This window comes from Sciurus carolinensis, chromosome 2 (assembly GCF_902686445.1).
Source record: "Sciurus carolinensis chromosome 2, mSciCar1.2, whole genome shotgun sequence".
Taxonomy (NCBI): domain Eukaryota; kingdom Metazoa; phylum Chordata; class Mammalia; order Rodentia; family Sciuridae; genus Sciurus; species Sciurus carolinensis.
This window is the reverse complement of record NC_062214.1, coordinates 60,773,144-60,795,220: the sequence shown is the minus strand read 5'-3', so window position 1 is coordinate 60,795,220 and position 22,077 is coordinate 60,773,144. Positions and strand designations below refer to the sequence as shown.

General features: G+C 42.6%; 2 protein-coding genes across 2 annotated transcripts in view; one reads left to right on the top strand and one right to left on the bottom strand.

Moving 5' to 3' along the window:
- The window catches only part of Fam174b (family with sequence similarity 174 member B), a 35,304-nt gene that overhangs the window by 2,641 nt on the left and 10,586 nt on the right, over nucleotides 1-22,077 (top strand). The gene's annotated exons all lie outside the window — the stretch shown is intronic.
- Nucleotides 17,815-20,705, bottom strand: LOC124976874 (leucine-rich repeat and coiled-coil domain-containing protein 1-like). The gene has a single exon (XM_047539908.1). It carries the CDS (start codon nucleotides 20,625-20,627, stop codon nucleotides 18,000-18,002), a length of 2,628 nt encoding a protein of 875 aa, XP_047395864.1. The 5' UTR covers nucleotides 20,628-20,705; the 3' UTR covers nucleotides 17,815-17,999.

Genomic DNA, 22,077 nt, shown 5'->3' with positions numbered 1-22,077 from the left:
CTTGTTTGAGTAGCTTAGAAATCGTTAAAATTAGAAGTGTGGAAGGGCTGTGATTTCACAGGAGAAGTTGGCTATGGGCATGATCTGTCTATGCCTGGTAAGGCATTTTTGTTTGGGTGGATAGCTGCCACCCACCCTGGATTCCAATTTAGACAAGAACTTGTAGCATTTAATAGCTGGGTACCCAAGAACCCAAGTACTCCTTTGCAGATGAGGAAGTTGCATTCCAGAGAGTAGAACGAGTCATCACTAGATTCTAGAATGCCCTGCAAGTCTGTATGGCCAAGTCAGGGTCAACACTTGGTGGTGTGTTCTGTGGCTACTCCCCCTTCCATGTTCTTCTGTAGGCTTGGTTCATCAGGCATGCCAAATGCCTGCTCTGCTGGCCAGTGCCCTTACCTGTTTGTTATACAGCTCCTTAACATGCAGGCACTGAGTCCTGACCATTCCTCTACCCATATCTCCCTGAGATCATCTCACTTCTGTCCATATCGCCTTCCCTAATGAAGAGTTCCCACATGCTGTGCCTTCTTCCTGGGTTACATCCTTCCCTATTGTCTCCTTAGTCATAGCGATATGACTGTAGGCTGGAGTTCCCGACTCCATCCTGCATTCTCTCCAACTCATTCATTCTCCCTCTTATGCTCGAATGTTGGTATCATTCTTTCTCTACCAGCAACCCCCATTTCCTCTATATGCAAACTCACAGATGTTGGGATAAGGCTGGCTCTTTATGACAAAGGTACTGCCTCCTTTTTAAGCCCCCATCTTGACTCTGCTCACTTCCTCTCTGCTTACTGCTCCTGCCCTAATGGACTCCCAGGAGTTCTCCCAGGTACCATGTGGCCTGAGTATCTTGTTCCATTTTGAATCTTTTCCAGAATTCTCTCTACTCTTAAGGCTGCATGACCAATGTATTGCTGTCTTCCCTCTCGTGTTTCCTTGTCTGAGCCTCTCTCAGGGCCCTCTGAACTCTTAAAGTGCACCCCATTTTAAAATTTTCTCCTGAAAGTCCAGAGGGTTGCTGAAGTGTCCCTCTGACTTACCAGACTAGGGGCTCCTGAGAGCAGGGCTGGTCTTAATCTTGTGTGTCTAACACCTGGTGTGGTTCCAGTCACAGGCTGGTATTTAATAAAGATATTTTTAGCAAAAGAATGTTGAACTCCCAACTATTTTATGTTATGATGTAAAATAGGATGTCTACCGTGAATAGATGAATGACTGATATGGGACATCTGTGAGATGGGAATTTGGGCAATGCCCATTCATTATCTTCACAGCATAGACAGAGGGGAAGAGTGTAGCATTATTGCTTATAAAGTGGCAGTTCTAGCCTATTTGTCTGTTTTCCCTGAAGGAGTCACTTTGTCAGACTATAGAAAAAAAAAAAAAAACATGGATCCAAGGAAACCATTAAAATTAGAAGCAAAGCATACATATTGCAGTGAAAAATATATAAATCTTTAATCAGACAACTCCATTGCTAAGGTGGACAGTGCAATGCATTTTCTTTGCTTCTAAAGCTAATGATTAGAAGAGGAAACGAAGACACAGGTGAATCTTGGTATATTCATAGCAGTTCTGTTTGATAGTGAAAAGGTTTAAATAACCTTTGTATCCACCATTTAACTTTGGTTCGGTAGATGACGGGAATCTTGAACAGCTGTTAAAAATGATGCTGCTGACATAATATTGGCTATGTATTTTTGAGTAAAACAGGTTACAAAATAGGAGCTCATTTCAATAAATAAATTATAAATGTGTACATATATGTATGTGCAAAGAAATCTGTTAGTATGGGGGCATGTATGTAAATGTGGGTGATTTTTCCTTTGCAATGTATGTATCATTCGTGGTACGTCTCTGTATTGTCTGCAACATGTAGCATTGATTTCCTTCCCTGTATGCACACATAACAACTTGCTGCACCCTTGGACCTGCCCTTCCGAGGATTCGGGGTATATGAGAGCATCTGGGTGTATACCTGGGAATGGGATTTCTGGTGCACACATGAGAATTCCTTTAGTATAGACTAGTGTGCCCTCCCACTTACCGGTAAATGCTCTTAGTTCTTAGATTCTCACGTCGTATCTGATACTTAGTATTACCTTATTTTCTGATGCTTTTCCATCAGATGAATATATTTGGTATCTTATTGCTCTGTTTTAGCCTGTCACTCTTGGTCTACACCTCTGGTCCCCGGGCTCTGGGAGGCTGAGGCAGGAGGATTGCAAGTTTGAGGCGAGCCTAGGCAACTTAGCAAGACCCTGTCTCCAAATAAAATATTAAAAAGGGCTGGGGTTGTAGCTCAGTGGTAGAGCGTCCCTGGGTTCAATCCCCAGTACTGCAAAAAACAAGAACAGATCACTGCTGTTTTGTATTTCTTTATGTTCTATGAAGTTAAGCAACTGTTTCCTTTTTTTAATTATTTTTTACAGACTGCATTTTGATTCATTGTACACAAATGGGGTATATCATTTTGTTTCTATGATTGTGCACGATGTAGATTCATACCATTCATGTAATCATGCATGTACATAGGTTAATGATGTCTGTCACATTCCACCATTTTTCATACCCCTCCTCCCTCTCACTCCCTCTACGTGACCTAAACTGTTTCTTGATATACTTCTTAATCTTATTTCCCTGTCTGCAGAATCATTTCCACTTTTTTAGATGGGGGATCAAACTGGAAGGAGAGAAAGGCGTTCTGGAGGCACTGCTCCCTTTGATGGGCTCCCCTGTGTTTACTGCTTAGCGAGCACTGGTAGGGTTCAACAAAGAGCTATGGATATGAGTAGAAAATTTGGATTTCTCCTAATTTTTTTTTAATATTGGAAAACATCTGGTGGGGTTGTGTGGGTGCGGGGCTGTCATGTGTAGGCCAGTGATCGCTGTTATCAGGCCTTTTCCTCCCAGGTGTTTCCTTACAACACTTTACCCTTTGAGTTCTGGAATGGGCTGGGGGTGGGCAGTGAAATCACACTTCGCCCTCTGGTGTCTTCTGAATGGGGTGGGGGGGAGGCCAGGGAAAGCTTGCCACCCCAAAACCACAGTTTTGGTGGGTCACTCATGTCCACTGTGCGGGCTCCATTTCCCTCACATCCCCCTGGGCTGTACACCCAGCCTCTTCTTATTTCAAAATATCTTTAAAATTTTCTTATCTGAAAGGAGGATTTATCTTGGTGCTTCCCCAGGGATCAGGAAGATGAGTTCTTGGTGATCTGACATTGACCAGCAGCTGGTGGCAAAAGCGCGCACCACAGAGGCTTGATTTGCCAAGCCAGATCTTAGAGAAGTTCCAACTTACTTTGGGTTCCCCAGGTTTTCTGTGGTGTGTGTACATTTGTGATAATAAGAGAACTCATTTAATATAAAAGTTTAGTTCCTCTAGCATGTAGGGGAAGTTGCCATTTTGGATTTTTCAATGGTTATTGATCATTAGCATGTAGGGGAAGTTGCCATTTTGGATTTTTCAATGGTTATTGATCATTAGCATGTCAATGTAATTTGAATGAATTGGAGCTTTGGATGGAGCTATGGTTAGAAGATTCAGCTTCTCTCTATGAGTTTGAGAGAGAATGTGGAACTCATTGAGCATCAGTAGATCATTTCTGAGTGTTGACCAAGGGTTTGAGTTGAAGGGGAAAACTGTAGAAATGTACACACTCATCTTCTTTCATCTTTAATTTTTTTTTTTTTTTTTTGGGTGCTGGGGATCGAACCTAGGGCCTTGTGCTTACAGGGCAAGTACTCTACTGACTGAGCTGTCTCCCCAGCCCCTCATCTTTAATTTTATATAAACACAGTGAAGAATTGTTAAACAAGTCTGATTCAGGAAAAATTCAGATTTTTTTTCAGATGATCAAGGTTAATACCAAGAATAAGTCAGATTGATAGTTGGTCAGCTTAAGAGGTAATGAGAAAGGCACTTCACCTCCATTGTCTTCCACTCAAAACCATACAACTCCAGTCTAATTGTAAGAAAAGCATCAGGACAAATCCTAAATAAGGGACATTCTACAGAATACTGAGTGTTCCCCAAAATTTGTCTTGCAGATTTTTTTTTTTAAAGAAAGTATGCCTTTGATTTAGTTCTCCAAAAGATCATGCACATGGAAAGTAAAAAGTTCCCTCAATAGCTCTTAACAGGAAAGGAGTTTTGTCCCTTAGTGTCATTTGGCTATGCCCAGAGAACTTTTTGATTGGCGGGATTGGGCCTGGGGTGGGAAGGGGGAAGATCACTATTGGCACCTAGTGAGTAGAGGCTGGAATGCTGTTCAGCATCCTACAGCGTACAGGACAAACCCCGAAGAGTTACCCAGCCACAGACATCAAGGGTGTGGGGGTTGAGAAACTCTTGGGATTCTGGCTTTGAGAACCTCTGGTTGACTGATGTGAGCAATTTATTGAACCTTACTGGGCATCCATTTCCCGTGATTAATTACAGCACATGCTTTCAAGAACTGTTGGAACATTCAGAATAAGATTGTGTCAACCAAGTCCCTGGCTCTCCAAGTGTCTTATTGTATTTAAAAATATGATTCTGAAAACAGATGTGATTCATACCAAACCTTTTTGTCTTGCTTCTGCTCATAAGTAAGGATGCCGCCATATGACCAAAACAATCAGATAGGTGCCTCTGCCTCTCAGCCTTTTCCAAATGAGATCCATGAACTTCAACCTTGTTAGCCTCCTTGACTACTCAGCTTCCCAATGAAGGAGGCGTCTCATGACTACCCTTCTTAACAGGCTGCTGAGAACCTGGCACCTGCCACAAGTCCTTCTATCAAATTAAAAAGAGAAGAAAATCCCTCTTTAATTTAACCCTCAGCCCTCCAGTTTATAAGGCTTTACCCTAGTCTCATGCCCATGTATCCTTTGCACTTGAGGGTCTTTGCAAACACAGGCCCTTCTTGTAATACCGGGTACATCTAGGAATAAGTTGGGATGGGAGGGTCTGGGGTGGGGCTTCAGTGTCAGTATCCACAGAGTATGCTGCAGGGTTTGTTGGGAGCAGTTGTCTGCTCCAGGATTTGAGCAGAGGTGGCTTCCTGGGTTATGCTGGGTACTTTAGTATTGTGACTGATGTTTGGGTCTAACCATTTTCAAGGGGAAGTTCTGGGAGCATGCATTTAGAATTATGTTGTTATGGTTCCACTTTAAAAAAATCTCTACTTAATCTAAGGGCGGTCTGCCAGGAATCTAGTCTTGATGTTTATTTTTCTGGGGGTGTGGGGAAGAGGAAGCTCATACTTGCTGGCAGGTGTGGCTTAAGAGCAGGGCTCTTCTAGACATGGGAGGCTCTGGGGCCCTGTAACCTCTTAGGTGTGGGCTTTCTTCAAATTCAGAGCTCCTCTGACCCCTCCACATTGTACAGATGAGGAAACTGAGGCCCAGAAGTGGGGAGTTTGTTAAGTCACCCAGGAGGATGTAAGTCCAGGTGTTGGGGTGCTCAACTGGACTTCCAGGATGTGGCCTCCCCAGTACCCAAGCCAGTACATAAGAGAAAACATGGCTGAGTGGACAGCATTCTTCCCAGTGTGTTTTTTTGAGCATGTATGTGAACATGGGGGTGGGGTGCTGTGCTGGGTGGGGAGCCCATCAGAGGCCATCAGAGTGTCCAGTTCAGTCTGGGAGGGAGGATATGCCCTTGAATGATTCTTCTTGGGACAAAAGGAACCATCCCATTCAGTAGGGGAGCCATGCATCAAAAGCAACACTTGATAAACTGAGGAAGGATGCCACAGAGGCTTGGGCCAGGGACAGAATGGTTTGGGAAGGCACTGTGGGGGAGAAGGGTGTTCCAGGACTGAATGAGGGAAGTGGATTTTGATAGGAGTAAGCTTTGCAGTAATGATCACTTGGAGATCATCATGATGACATTAATAACCAGACTCTGTGCTGAGCATTTTGTTTCCTTGCTCCTGTGAGGGGTGCTTTATCGTGGTCTCTATTTTTCAGATTAGTGAACCAAAGGCACATAGTGATGAAGTATCTTGTTTAAGGCCCACAGTTGGGGAAGGGGAAGGGACCGACCTTCCCTTCCTCTGTTGCAGCAGATTTTGGAAAATGCCTATTCTAGCCAGAGGATTTGGTGCATTGGAGGGAGCTAATGGGGGATTTGGATACGAGAGTGAACTAATCAAAGGACTGTTTTAGAATTGCTGGTCCAGTTTAGGTCTTCGTAAGTATTTGCCGAGCAAGTGGATGCATAGTGACATAGCTGTGATGGGGGTGCAGGATGACTCCCCAGATGACACCCAGGGAAGGTGTTGGAAGAACCAGTTGGAAGGGCTGGAGGCTGGGAGGTCCAAGTGAATGAAGAGGAGAAGAAGAAAGTGTGGGATGAATCGAAAGGCCTGGAGAAGGGGGCTTATGAAGTGGGGGCAGGCAGAAGGAAGTCTTGATGAGGAAGAAGATGAAGTGCAGGGAAGACCTGTGTGGATGCGGCTGGATGTCTGGGCTTGGGGAGGAGGGTTGGGAGCATCCCTGGACAGGGATATGAACCCTAAAGGGCCTTTATTATGTGTATTCTAAAGCACAGTGACCCCACAACTTCCAGTTCCCCTGGGTCCACCAAAGGATCCCTCTTGGTCATCGGGGTGCTGACTTTGAACCAGTGGTGCTGTCCCCAGAGGCTGCCTTATTTGCTTTAAATTTTGCTTCATTCTCCTAACACTTTGTATAAAAACCAGATGGACCCAGCCCTTTGCAAACATACCCGACAACTGGAGGAACAGGACTTGGGGCACTGGCTGGGGCTGTCCTTCATGTGGCTCCTCAAACAGGTCAAACCCAGGGTGTGCTGGCTCTGTCTGGGAGCATGAGAATTGATCCATCCCTCAGGGTTTGAGAACGGGAAGGAGCAACAGGATGAGGAGCAGATGGAAGTGAAACACTGTCATGTTATGAACAAGAGCCCCAGGACTTGAAGCTGAGCTCTGTGCGGTCATCCGGCCCCTGTTGGAAAATCCTCTAGAAAGCAGGAACCCCCAGCAGCACACTCAGGGTTGCGTGCTGCATGCTGCGTTGGGGTCTGTCACAGGGGCACCACTTTGTTATTCCCGAGGCCGTGGGGAGGGGAAGCATCTGGGTTATGTAAATAATGGCCAGCGCCCGTTGATCATGGTTACTGCTGGGAAAGAGAGATAAGGGAGACCCAGGTTGAACATGCGTATCATTACATCTGTCTGGGCTCATGAGATTTCTGTTGAATTATTAAACATCACTCATGCTTGGAGCTTATGACCAAATAAATGTTGGCCCGGAAACTGAGTCAGAATTTGCAAACGGATGGCCTGCAAGTTGGAAAATATGACCCACCAACATGTTCTTGTTTTGATCAGCACAGTGGTTATAAAAACTGAGATAGTTGAGAACACTTAAAAATCTTCCTATAAAAATCTGGAGCGCCTGCTTCTCTTGACAGATGGGGTACCCGGATGTGCAGGGCCTCTGGTTCATGGGGCAGCAAGGGACAGGGGCTGTGTAGTCATTGCCCCCTCTAGGCTGGGCATGGCGTCACTCTTTGTGCTTCCTTGACTTGAAGGTAGGGCTTTGGTCACCAGTTGTCGTCCTGTTTGTACCTGTTTGTATCACACTAGTTCTGCTTCATGGGTTTCCTACATCTTCAGGGTGCTGGGCATTTCAGTTGATGATGTGGTACTTTGAGTCGTTGTGCTTGACTGGGCACTGGGTGCTGGGACAGAGGGGCCACCGCAGGGAGGGGAAGACAGGAGTAAGGAGTGGTTGCATCTGGAAGTCTCTCCAGCTTCATGTTCAGGAGGGCTCAGCTGGGCCAGGTTGGAGCTGGGCTGCTGAAGGTCTTGAACTACTCACTGTACTGCAGGGAAATGCTTTAGTGTCATGTGATACTGTGTTTGTCTGAAGGTGCCCAAACAGTGACGCAGGCGAGATTACCCTCACATGGGTGTTTGCCTATCTCAGTGGCCTGTTGAATCTGCATTCAAGGAAAAGTGTCAGGTGGAGCTCAGGGGACTGTGCCTAGGCAGAGAGGGAGGGCAGGCAGGTAACTGGCAAGTGTGCCTTGGTGGTAGGCAGTGGTAGGTTTGCCACTGAGGTCCTGGCTAACCCATGGATGCTCTGGGAGCCTTGGACACCTTCTTCCTTGTAGGATAAGGTGGAAGCCAGGACTGGAAAGCAGATTTTGGGGTTCTGTTCTTCTTTTCTTCAAGTGGTTGGTTTCCTTGGGGAGGCACAGTTATTTCTTACATTCTGAGGAGGTGGTGCAGAGTAGAGCTCAGAGGTCAAAGTTGAAAGAGGCCTGTTCTCAGAATGCTGGATGCCACCATCTGGTGTTGAGGCTCACCTGTTATGTCACCCTGCCCCCAATCTACACTCAGAGCAGCTGCTTACTTCAGTCTCCCCCACCCCCATGTTCCATTTTCATTGTCTTACTGAGTTTTCTAAATGATAGAGATAAAATGTGCTGCTTTGACCAGTAGGATGGTTTCAGCAGAACACGGTTCTGGGAAACACAGAGCCACTTGAGGGGGCTTCCACATGGAACAGTTAGGTGAAGGAACAGTCTGAGTTTCTGGGTTTGGGTTCTGAAGTGACCAGGGAAGTGGAGCAAAGCCATACTGAGGAGGCCACAGGCAGCCCCTGGTTGGGTCCTGGGAGAAGGTTCCCAGCTGGAAGGGCCTGTCACAAATTTGTCCACTTTGGAATTCATTTTAATTACTTCCTTTGAATTTTATTTATTTCTCTGTTTTAAAAACAGGTAATATATTTGTGTGGTTCAGAATGCACAGAGAACAAAAGAACACATAGGGAAAAAAATCTCCTTCATTTCTTTTTTCTTTTTTTTTGGTACTGGGGATTGAACCCAGGGACGTCTTACCACTGCGCTACACCCGCAACACTTTTTTAAAAAAAAAATTAATTTCATTTGTTCTAATTAGTTGTACATGACAGTAGAATGCATTTATACATTTTGATAGATCATACATAAATGGAGTGTAATCTCATTTTTCTGATTATACATATTGTGGGACCACAGTGCTCATGCAGTCATATGTGTACTTGAGGTAATAATGTCTGTTTCATTCTACTGTCATTCCTTTTTATTTTTAAATTTCAAGACAGTATTTCATTAAGTTGCTTAGGCCTTGCTAAGTTTCTGAAGCTGGCCTTGAACTTAGATCCTCCTGCCATGGGCCCTTTCTTAAAAATCTCCTTTTTGTCCTTGTCTCTCATCTTCCTGACTTTCTTCACTGGATGCTGTCAATGTTCTATGACTCTTTCCAGAGAGATTTTTATAAATATAGAAACAAATGAATGTAATGTATACATACACATTTTGATTGTTTTGTAACAACTTTATTGAAATGTAATTTACAGACAATATAGTTCACCCATTTGAAGTTTCCAGGTCAGAGTTTTTAGTATATTCACAGAATTCTGCTTTCAGTCACTCAAATCCATTTTAGAACATGTTCATCCTCCAGGCTGAAACCCTCTAATCCTTGGTGGTCACTCTCCGTGTACTTCCTCCCAGCTGTAGGCATCCACTGTGTCTGTGGACTGACTGTCTATGAATCTCTTGTGAACTTTTCATGGGAACTCAATTATACAATATGTGGTTTCTTCTGAGTGGCTTATTTTATTTAGCATGTTTTCAAGATTCATCTACATTGTAGCATCTGTCAGTACTTCGTTCCTTTTTATTGCTAATAGTAGTGTTCCACTGAGTCCATTCATCAGCTGGCAGATATTTGAGTTGTTTTTATTTTGGGGCTACTATGAATAATGCTGCTCTGACCATTTTTGTGTACAAGATTTTGTATGGATTGTTTTCCTTGCTCTTGGGTATTTATCTAAGAGTGCTGGGTCATATGGTAACTATGTTCAACTTTTTAAAGAGCTGCCAAACTGTTTTTTTTCCCAAAGTGGCTACACTATTTTGCATCCCACTAGAAACTTATGAGGGTTATAGTTTCCTCACATCCTTGCTAACCTTGGTTTTTGTCTGTATTTTTGATTATAGCCACCCTGGTGGGTGTGAAGTGGTATTGCATTGTGGTTTTGATTTTACATTACACTGATGACTAATGATATTGACCTTCTTTGCATGTATTTATTGGACATTTATATATCCTCTTGGGAGGACTGTTAAGATCCTTTGTGTATTCTTAAATTAAGGTTGTCCTTTTTATTACTGAGGCCTGGAAGTTCTTTATATATTCTAAATATAAGTACCTTTATTAGACATAAGATTTTCAAATATTTTCTCCCATTCTCTAGGTTATCTTTTCACTTGCTCGATTGTGTTCTTTGAAGCACAAAAGTTTTTAATTTTGATGAGGTCCAATTGATCTATTTTTCTTTTTCCACTTAGCTTCTGGTATTCTATTTAAGAAGCTAATTGGCTAATCCAAGGCCCCAAAGGTTTGTGCTTTGTTTGCTTTTATGAGTCTTATAGTTTTAGCTCTTATATAGATCTTACATATTTATATACTTGTGTAGAAATTCCATTTTGAGGCAATTTTATATATGGTGGGTTTAATTCTTTTGTATAGAGGGGCATTCAACTTCACTTTCTTGTATGTAGAAAATTTTCTCTATCTTTTAAAAAAATCTCTTCTTTTTTAGAAAGAAGATGTGCTTCTCATCTTGCTTTATAGGAATATATATCTTGTGTATCTGAGAGATTGTGTATAAAGCTACTTCATTTGTCCATATAGCTGCTTGTGTTTATTATATGGATGTATCATAATTTATTTAACCCATTTCGTATTGATGGGTCATTTCACAAAGGTGGAAACCTATATTTAGAAAGGGAGCTGCTAAGACTTATATCTTCATAACTGATGAATATTGCAAAACTTCTATGTATATAACAATTTACTCTTCCATAAGCAATTAACCAGATAAATTGTTTCCCCATATTCTTACTAACAGTGTTTTCAGACATTATAATTTTTACTAAATTTATAGGTAGCAAGTAGAATCTCTGTGAAGGTTGGATTTGCATTTCTCTTATTGTGAGATTGGGCAATTTTTCATAGTAAAGAATGCAGAGCCATTTGCATTTATTTCACTTACTTTTCTAGGTGTAAACTGCCTACTTTATATCCCTTGCCAATTTTTCAGTAAGATTATTGATCTATTTTTTGATTCATAGGAATTCTCTATGCATTAAGGAGGTTAGTCTTTTATCTAAAATGTGAGTTGGAAATAGTTCCCCCAGTTTATCATTTGTCTTAATTTTTAAACTTTTATGTGTTTGAATTAGTCATTATTTTCTTTTTAAGGCTTTCAAGTTTCTCCCATGGTTTCTTCTAGTACTTTTATGGTTTTATTTTCTACCTTTAAGTCTGATTCATTTAATTTGTTCTGATATAAAGTGTGAGACATGGGTGGCTATCACCACTCATTTGGATGGAATGCCACGTTTGTTCTATCCTAGATTCCAGGATGTTTTGGGGTCTATTTCTGGACTTTGTTTTCTGCTGCAGCATCTGTTTGTTAGTGTGGCAGCACCACTGAGTTCCATTATTGTGGTTTGTGGTGTGCTTTACTATCTGGGGACCGGCTTCCTTTTCAGAATGCTTCTGGCTCTTATATTAGTGCTGCTCTCTGTCCCCCCTGTGTTTTGGAATCAGTTGTCTAGGTTCCCAACAGAAATCTGTTAGTATTTTGTTGTATTTCATTAAATGCGTAGATGTTATGAGACTGAAACACAGTGTGCCTTCCTTTCATGGGCACAAACTTCTTTTGGTTGCTTTTGGACAGCAGGGGCTGACTGTCAGTCAAAGGAACTTGTTTGCACTTCTAGCAGCCTGGGAAAAATCTATTGAGTGGTTACTCTTCAGGTGTTGGGAAACCTAGAGTCAGGTAAGCTTCCTCCCCTCTGCTGGAGTGTGAAGAGCTCAAGTTTTAGAGTGTGGTGGACCTGGGTGTGAGTCCTGCTAACTGGGGCAAGTGGTTCTGTGTCTCCTGGCCTCGGTTTCCTTAACTTGATAAGGGGAGCCCTCTCCCCCCAACCCCCGCCTCACTGACCGGAGACTGTGATGAGATCATGTGTGCACTCTTTGGTGCTAAAAGTTGTCCCATCATGGTGGCTGTTGTTACTGTCACTCCAGTGGAGCAGATGATGTAGGAGGACCAAATGTGCTTAGAGTGTGGATTGTGCCTCACAACAGGGACCCATGACTGGAGATTACAGGAATTGCAGCAAGGAGAAAACTCAGCTTGATTGGGTTGTGCTGGGAAGACCTCAGGAGAAGGAGGAGTGCTATGGCCCTTGGAGTAGAAAGGGAGGAGGTTTGTGAAGATCCATCACCAGAACCTCAGCCACACCTGGCAAGAAGTAGAAATGGAAAGAAATGAGGGCTGAGAATGCATGGCTTGCTCAGAGGGACACAGACAAGGGAACTGCACAACTGTGGCCCGAACCTTATTCTCTGGCCTCCTCGTCTGCATGGCTGACTGCCACACTCCAAATTGAACCATCCCGTTAGGGCTCAGTCTTATTTTGTTTTTCTTTGTGGGGGAGGGTGGGAAAAGAAGGCCCCTCTGCAGTTCTGTCTGCTGGGCTCCGGGGCTCCCTGGGGCTCTGGGGCTCCCTCCCTCAGCCTCCTTGTTTGTCTAAGTGGGGCATATGAGTGCTCCTGGGGAAACTCATATCTGACCAGCTGTTGAAAGGTCCTTTCAGTAAACAAACCCTGTGGCTTTGGGATTACATTTCAGAGCAGAAGAATTTTGAACATCTCCTCTCTCTTGTTACAAGTGTGTGTTTGGGTTTGAATGGAAGAAGAAATGGGCAGTTACTCAAGACCACCAATGTCTGTCTCTTCATTGAGGTAATGGGATTCCAGAAAAGAAAAGTTGTGGCAAGGGCTACCCCCACCCCCTGCACCCCCTGCCCTGGGGGATTGGCCAGCAATATCTTCCTGTTTTTGTTTCTGAATCTCCTTTTTTCTCTGGTATGATTGGCAAGATTTTTTGGGCTGCTTTCTTTCTTGTGTCCCCCTTTCCCCCGACTCCACTCCCACACTCCACCCTATAACAGGCCCTGTCAGTGGGAAATTGGGTCTGTGGACCCAAGTCTGACTCTACCTGGGCTCTTTTTAGAACCAGGTGCCTGTCTTTAAGCTACATGTGTCCCTGGGTAAGAGGGAGCTGGGGCCCCCTTGGCCTAGCTGCTCACTGTCCCCGAGAGACTGAGGTGACCTCAGATTTTTCGTGGCTGTGTGGTCTTTGCTTTTTCCTCAGGCTCCTGTGCTTGTAAACAGCCCTGTGAGGTGGAGCCACCCGGATGTTTGCCTTCTGGAAAACCTGGCTACAGGTAGCCCTAAGCAGAAAATGTCATGCTGTTGTCACCAAGTTGTTCCATATGTATGGCTCTTTGTTTCTACAAGGGGAAGAGTCCTAGGGCTTAAAAGGGTTTGAGAAAATGGGAAAATTATACTGATGTGTGGAAGGCTTACTATTAAAATGTTAAAAAATCCAAAGATAGTGTTTATTATTATAGTGGTGGTTTTACTTCATGCTGTGCCTCCCTTTAAGAACCCTTGGCAGTTAGGATTCTTTAGGTTATGTGTGACAGAAAACCCAGCCTGGAATTACTCTGGCAATAAAGAGAGCTTTGTAGTTCTCAAGGAGGGCTGGCTTCATAGCAGATTTAGGAATTGATCTCTCTTTCTCCCTCTCTCTATCTCTTACAGGTTGGCTTTATTTTCTGTTTCTGGAAGGTAGCAAGATGGCTTACACCATTTAGGCCTCAAGGCCAAGGGCAGGGTACTCCCCTGCCCCTGTTCTAGCCTTCCTAGCAAAGGGTGGTTGCCTCTGATTGGTCATAGTTTCCTTCCCTCCCTCCTTCTATTGGTTGGCTCAAGGGTTGCTGCCGTGCACTGCTTGGCTCAGGCTTAATTCCTGCATCCACTCCTGGAGCTGGGGGTATGGCCAGGCATGGAGGATACAGATGCCAGAAAGGAGGAGACAATGTATGCTGGCTAACTCCAGAGTAGTCTGTGTCCTCAGGAAGTTCCTCTTGGGAAGGGTTAGACGTGTGCCTAGATTGATGTGAAATAGGAATGTGTGAGTCGTGTTAGGTGACATGTTCCAGAAAGTGTAAGGAGGGCAAAGAGTTTCTTGGTGTTAAAGTCAAGTGGTGGCAGGGTCTGGTGGGGGTGTGGAGTGGGGCTCTCTGTTGGGAGTGAGTGGGAAGTGGCAAAGGAGAGCTGGCGCCTTGTTTGTTGGCCAGCACAGGGTGTCAAGGTGACCTGCTGGGGCAGCCTTTGGTCCTCCCAGGGATAATATGTGCTTCCTATGTCCAGCAGTTTTCCTGGGTTGTTTGCGTAGACTGTACTCTTATGCCCCATACTCTCCTCTCTTCATGACACATTTCAAACTGTGAGTGGTTGGGAAACACTTTGACTTAACTGTGCAGGAAAGGAGGTGGCCAGTGCCAGTCAGGACCTTTTGATCACCCTTCTGCCTGCCTTGAAACCCAGCTCTGCCTCTGAGCAGCCACACGACCTTGGGCAAATTGACCTTTCTGAATCTCGGTTTCCTCAGTTGTATGACAGATAATAGTGACATGTCCCTTATGAGATTCTGTAGAAGTTATGCATGTGAACATACCTGTGATTGCTTAACCACTACCCAAGAAGAGCTCAACACTTACAGAATGAATGTAAGAAGATGCAGTATTAGTCTGCATTCTGTTGCTGATGGCACAATATGAAAGACTGGGTGGGTTATGAAAAAAGAGGTTTATTTTGACTCACAGTTCTAGTCCCAGGTCAAAGGGCATATCTGGTGATAGGTGGTGCAGGACATCACATGGCAAGAGACAGGGAATGTGTGTGTGGTCTCTCTCCTTATAAAACCACCAGTGTACAACCATAGGGCTCCACCTGATGACGTTAATCCTAACAGTTTTCCAAAGACCTCCTCTAAACACTCTAGTCAGATTCGTTTTTCCATCCTTTTGATACCTGCCTATGAGGATTAAACTCCAGAGTGACTTTTAGAGGGGACAGACCTTCTTCAACTCCAGGGCAGGCTCACAGTAGGGTTTGTGCTTAGAGGAGAGCTAGGGGTGGAGGGGGAACTTGGCAGGCTTCTTCCAACACTGAGGGCTCTCTGTTTCCTATTTTCTTGTGTTCTCTCTTTCTGAGGCAGGTGCCACTCTTTTCTGACCCCAGGACACAGGCTTGGGGGTCTGCAGGTCTGTGGGAAAGCATACCCGCCCTGTGCATACGTTTCCCAGCTTCTGATGGACACCCCACTGGTAAAGGACGGGTTTGCCTTCTGCTGTGAGGACATTGTGACTGCCCCACACTCTCCATCCCTGTGTGGTAGTTTCCCTCCCGCTCAACAGCAGAGGCCCTTGCCAATGCACGCATGTGCCTTTGCTAAGCACTAAGTGTTTTTAAACTCATAAGTCTCAGTTTTCCCTTATTAACACGCCCAGAGTGAAACAGCAGAAATTGCTCCTCTTTTGTAAAGGGTGTTGTGTCTCAGAGAGTTGACTATTTGAAATGTAATTTCTCCAGCTCCTTATGTCAAAACCAGCGTTTGAAGCACGCACAAAGGCTCTTGCTAATGGCCTTTTTGTATTAGTGAGGGCTCTTCAGAGGAACAGAACCAATAGGATACTCTGTGTATGTATGAGAGAGAGGGAGATAGATGAGGGCAGGGGCAAGACATGTTTATTATGGGAAAAAGGCTCACAACATTATGAAGGCTGATGAGTTCCTGCAATGTGGAGATTCAGGAACCCATGGTGTAAGTTCCAGTCTAGATGCAGGCAGGCTTGAGACCCAGACAGGACTGAAGTTTCAGTAGAGTCCAAAGTCAGGATAAAAACCAGTGTCCATTAGGCAGGAGTGTTTCTTCTTATTCCTGGAGAGAGGGCCAGCCTTTTGTTCTATGTAGGTCTTCTACTGATTGGGTGAGGCCCACCCATACCAAGGAAGATATCTGGCTTTATTCAATCTACTGATCCAGAAACACTGTCACAGACTTGCACAGGATACTGTGTGATGCATGTCTGGGTGCCCTATAGCCCCATGAAGTTCACATGCAATGTTCACTCTCACACCTGTGGGGTCATCTTGGGGTTCAAGATTATTTTTTGAGATTGCATGGTTGGGATGGTTGGTGTTAAAGTATTGTAGGCCATTTGACGCTGCTGTTGTTTTCTAGCTTCTCTCATAGGTAAGTTTTCAAGTGCCTTATTTTAGCTCAGTAGGCTAATTTCCTCAATACAAGACTTTATTATAAAAATCAGAAAGAAAGAATGCCAGTTTGCAGGTGTGGAGATCCACTCTCATGAGGCAGGGCTGAGGCAGAGCCTCCAGAACCTTTTCCTGGGGTCAGCAGTTAGTCCTGCTCCATGCCATTGACCAATCAGAGCATCAAGTTCCAAGTGTATAGTGAGGTTTACAAACCAGCTTCTGAATTTTCTAGACCTCACAATACCTGGAAAATACTTCCATATAGAGCCATGGTTCCTCAGCCTGAAACCATCTGGGTGTAGTCTTTTTTGAAGGTCCACAGGGGGCTTCCTCAAGTCCTTGGGTTCACTGACGTCTCCTTTTCCAGACATTCCTGATGCCTCTTCGGCCCTGGCATAAGGCAGGGTGAACTCAGCAGGGAGCCCTGCCCCTCTGCAAAGCCAAGTGCTCCTTCCAAACAGCTGCACATCATCCATGTGGAGCTTTGGGGCTGTCTTCCTGAGAAAGGTGTGGTGTGTGGGTCTGTGTAAATTGGCAGTTTGACCCTTGTCTTGAGGCCTTGGGGATGGATGGTTTTCCTGGTGCCTTTGTCTTGGATTGCTTATGCCATTCAGAGTCATTTCTGAGCTTAAATTCCCTCCATCTAGTAACAGTGGTGGAACTGGTCAGGGATTATAAATTATATAAAGTAGAATGCAAAGATTTATTTCATTCCTTTGTTTGAGGGTGGAGAGACTGGGCGATCTATTGATGGAGGGAGTGCTGGACCAACAGTATTTGTAAGGTTAGCCTTTGTGCTTTTGAACAAAGCCTGCTTTGACCACTGCAGGGTCACTGGGGAGGTAACTGGCTGTGTTCCTTTGGTTTAGCCTCTTACCGCCAGACCTGGCATTGCACCATTCTTCATCCTGTGTTTGGAATCCAGGTAGACTCACACCTGTGCCTGTGTGTATACCTGCAAAGATCTGCAGGGAAACTGTTTTGCAACGTGGCTTGAGATTATCAGATTTTATAACTGGGTTATCCTCCTTCCCAAAGTCTTACCTCTTTTCTCTATGCAAAGTACCTCGAGGAGAAGGCGCTAACTATAGGTCAAAGAGGTCGAATGCTAAAGATACAGTACTAAAATTTGTTCTGTGAGTGACACGACACTTTGGTAAATCTTATTTATGATAACATACTAGGTAAGGCAAGAGCAAGTTGCTGTTGCTAAGAAACTTCTAGAAAAACTGAAGGTGAAGTTCTGCTTTCATTCGTTTTCCAAACTTCTTGAAGAGTTTCTCTGTGCTGAGGATTCCACAGAGAAGTCACCGTGTGTTGACGTGGTCTCTGTGGGAACAGCTGTGGTCTGCCAGAGAATGTGTAGGAAACATCATTCTTTTTTTTTTTTTTAAAAGATAACCAATAAATATAATTAGTTCTTCATTAACACAAAAATGGTAACAACAATGATTAAAATATTTTCCCTTATATAGTCAAAATACTAATCTTCATTTACAAATCTTCAGGCAATCGTGTAATTACCAAACAATGTATAGCACAGAAACAACAAAAAGTGTTGTAAATCTAGTTATTATAAGAGGTTTTCTAACACATAATTATCAACAATTTATTATAAAAACCTACATATACAAATAGTTGATCAAAAATCTTTTAAAATATATTCAAAATGAAATGTGTAGAAAGAGACATTTCAAAGTCATAGCAGTTACTACTATTACAATATTTAATCATTTTTACAATAGGTCTACTGGTCCATTTCAATTAAATTCGTTCTCAGAACCATCACATATCTTGCTGAATTTCATTTAGAGCACAAGCAAGTTGCTTAATTTTTTCTTCCATTGCTTTTTTGTTCTTGCATGTTTCTTCCAGAAGTTCACACATTTCTTCTTCAACTTGATGAACCTTTAAATTTGCAGAATCAATACATTTCTGCTTTTCATTTTCCAGTTGTAGTATTTCAGCTTGATGAGCTTCAACAATTGCGTCGACTTGTTTCTTAAAGGCATCATCCAGACAATGAAGCTTTTTCATTGCATCTTTTTGTAGTTCAATACTTTTGTCTCTTTCGGCTTTAAGTTTCTTTTCCTTGTTTTCAAATTTTACTTTTGCTTCTTTTACTTGTGTTTCAAGGTGACATAAAAGTTCTCCTTTATCATGCCATTTCTGATTAAGTGTACTGTAAGCTTTTCTAATTTCATCAAGTTCTAATTCCTTTGTTTTCAACTGTTGTTTCAGCTTTTCCTTTCTTTCATTGTGTCTTTCCAATTTCTCAATTATACTATCCAGCTGTGCACATTTTTCGTCAAGTTGTTCTTGAGCAGATTTTTCTATTTGGGTGATTTTTTCTTGTAATATTTTGATTTGTTCATCTTTTTCTTGTAAACTAGTTTTTAATTTTGCAATGGTTTCAGTTTGGTCTTCTATGATTTTGCACTTTATTCTTAATGCATCAATATCCCTTTCATTTCCCTTTCTTAGAGATTCATTTTCTCTAGATAAACTTTCAATTTGAGCTTCTAATTTTCCACGATTCTGGGCTAGAGTGGATCCCTGCTGTGCCAGCTCATGTCCCCATACTTTTCTTTCTGTCCTTAATCCATAAATCAGTGATTCCTTGGCTGCTAGCTCAGATATAAGCTGGACTTTATCGTGCTTGAGAAGTTCTATTTGAATACTCTTCTGCTTGTCATCTTCAATCAAAATTTCAAGAGTGTTGATTTGATTCTGTAAATTTGCTGCTGTTTCTTGTTTTAATTTGGAAACTTCTGCAAGTTTTGATTTTTGTTCCTTTACCATATAGATCAGATCTTTAATTAAAGAGGAAGACTCATTTTCTTTCCGTTGAGCCCAAATAAGAGCATGTTTGCTCTTGGCTAACTCAGTTGCAACATTTTCAAAACCATCTTTAACCTCTTTAAATCTTCTGGCTTCAACAGTTAAAGCAATACGGAATTCATTTTCTAAATCCAAATATTGCTGGTTTAATATATCAACTTTATTATGGTATTTTTTTATTTCTTGTTCATGTTTTCTCTCTTCTTTGGATATTTCCTTAGCTAATGCTTCCTGGAACTCAGCATCACTGAAAAACTCCCTTGTTTCAAGTTCTTTCCTATGTTCTTGTTCTTTCAATGCCAGAAGTTCATGAAGTTGTTGCACTTGTTCCTTTTCTTGATGAAGAGAAGTTCGAAGTAAGTTTATTTCTCTATCAGTAGCTGCAGCCTTGATTTCCACCTCTTGGAGAAGTCTTATCTGTGCTGCCTGCTGTTGCCCTTTTTGTCTCTCCATTTTTTCTAATGCTTTTTCCAGGGTTCTTAAGTGTCTAATGTGATCTTCCTGCTGATCTCTTGCTTTTATTAATTCAATAGTTAATTTTTTAATTTCATTTTGAAGCTTGTGAACCATAACTTCAAGTTGTGCTTTGGCAGTTCTCTCTCTAAAAATAATATCCTTTAGCCTGTCTGTGGTAAGTAGAGCCAGGCTATGAACATCTTTTTTTTCATTTGCTTGTTTATGTAGTTCATCAATATACTCCATTAGCTTCTTTTCAGCTTGTTCAGCTTTCCATCTCATCTCTCTCTCTTGGTCTAGTTGTTCAACAAGAGACCGGTATGTGTTGTCTTCTGCGATGTTATTTTCTACTTTAATCATTTCATTCTTCTGTTCTTCTAATTCTTGTAAAAAATTATAGTTTGCTAAAGATGATCTTACATACAAATCTTTAAAGTAAGGTTGTTTGATTTTACGATTACAACTTACAAAAATGTTGTTGTTTCTATTGTGATGCTTAATAGTTTGAATACTTCTGGCATAATATGGGATTTTTGATCTTCGAGGAACTTCTTTTTTGTTTCTGTAGTCGCTTTCAGAAGTTATATCTGTGTCTCTTTTTGGTCTCAGGTCTTTTTCAGGAACATTATCTATTAAAGTAGTAGAAGTCTCATCTTCACTTATATTTGGGGGAGATTCAGAAGAAACTAAATTATCCAAAAGACCTTCTAAGCACTGTAGGCGTGATGAATTTACTTCTGCCACATTTACTGGTTCACCAAATATGTTCTTGCAGTCTAGAATTCTAAGCTGTGGCAGAGTTTGGAGAATAATTGCTCTGTACCCTGGTGCACGACAGACAGGATTCCCCTCTCCATCCTTCTCCAAAGAAAGATTTGTCAAGAAGTGCAATCCTACCATACACTGAAGTAAGTGATGGATACTATCTATACAATTACTATGTAGATCAGTATATCTAAGTTTATACTTAAGTCCATGAAGAGGCAACAGCCCACTAAGATCATTTATGTGGTTATAAGACAAATTCAGTTTAGTCAGATTAATTAGTGCTTCAAGTCCTCTGCAGGCCTTTGTCCATGAAGCACACATCCCCGCAGCTGCTGTCGCCGTCCTCATTTTCTACTTCTGCCTCTACCGCCGCCTCCATGGTACCGGCGACAGGAAGCGGGAACTTAACTGGCGGCCGGCACTGGGTCCGAGATCCTGGAACCGGAAACATCATTCTTAAGTGCACTTGGGACCTTTCGGTTTAGTGGGTTTCTCATGGACAGTATCAAATGTTCTTAGAAAGGAGGGACAGCAGAGAATATACAATTGGGAAAAGGTTCAAGATAGTGCAGGAATAGATGCAAAGAACATCAGTTAAAGGGCATCGAGGTTGGTACTACAATCTAGCTATTGTGAATTGAGCTGCTGTAAACATTGATGTGGCTGCGTTACTGTAGTATGCTAATTTTAAGTCCTTTGGGTATAAACTGAGGCGTGGGATAACTGGGTCAAAAAGTGGGTCCATTCTAAGTTTTCTGAGGATTCTCCACACTGCTTTCCAGAGTGGCTGCACCAATTTGCAACTCCACCAGCAATGTAAAAGTTTGCCTTTTTCCCCACATCCACACCAACATCTATTATTTGTGTGTGTGTGTGTGTGTGTGTGTGTGTGTGTGTGTGTGTTTGTGGTGCTGGGGATTGACCCAGGACTTTGTCCATGTGAAGCACGTACTCTACCAACTGAGCTATATCCCCAGCCCCTATTTTTGTGTTCTTGATAATAGCCATTCTAATTGGAGTAAGATGAAATCTTAGAGTTGTTTTAATTTGCATTTCTCTAATTACTAGATTTTGAACACTTTTGTGGTATATATGCACAATAGAATATTATTCAGCCATAAAGAATAATAATATTATGGCATTTGCAGATGAATGGATGGAATTGGAGAATATCATGCTAAGTGAAATAAGCCAATCCCAAAACAAAGGCTGATCATTTTCCCTGATAAGTGGATGATGATATATAATGGGGGTGAAGGGGTGGGGGTGAGAGAAGACTGGAGGAACTTCAGATTACATAGAGGGAAATGAGAGGGAGGTGGGTATGAAAAATGGTGGAATAAGACAGACATCATTACCCTTTGTACATGTATGATAACACGAATGGTGTGAATCTACATTGTGTACAACCATGGAAATGAAATGATGTACCCCATTTGTGAACAATGAATCAAAATGCAGTCTGTGAAAAAATAAAAAAAATTAAAAAAAGGACATCGGTTGTCATGATGGTATTATAAACTTCCCAACCATACCCTGAGAAATACCGTAGCCTTCATGCAGAGAGTCCTTGTTAGCCCTTTCCCTGTGGCTGAGGGTGACCCTCTGCCATCCCAAAGGGAAGGGTGTAGTATTGTAACCACTCTCCTAGTAAATCCTGACACTGGAAAGATTTTCAACTCATTTTCACAAGCCCTCATCCTATGAAAGAGGATAGAGTGTTTTTTTTTTTGTTTGTTTATAATTACTATGAACAATTTTTGCCACTCAACCTCTCTTGTGGTCTTTCCTTACTTGT

Excerpts from the sequence above, each read along its gene's own strand:
- LOC124976874 (XM_047539908.1), bottom strand. The coding sequence starts at position 20,627 with ATGAGGACGGCGACAGCAGCTGCGGGGATGTGTGCTTCATGGACAAAG.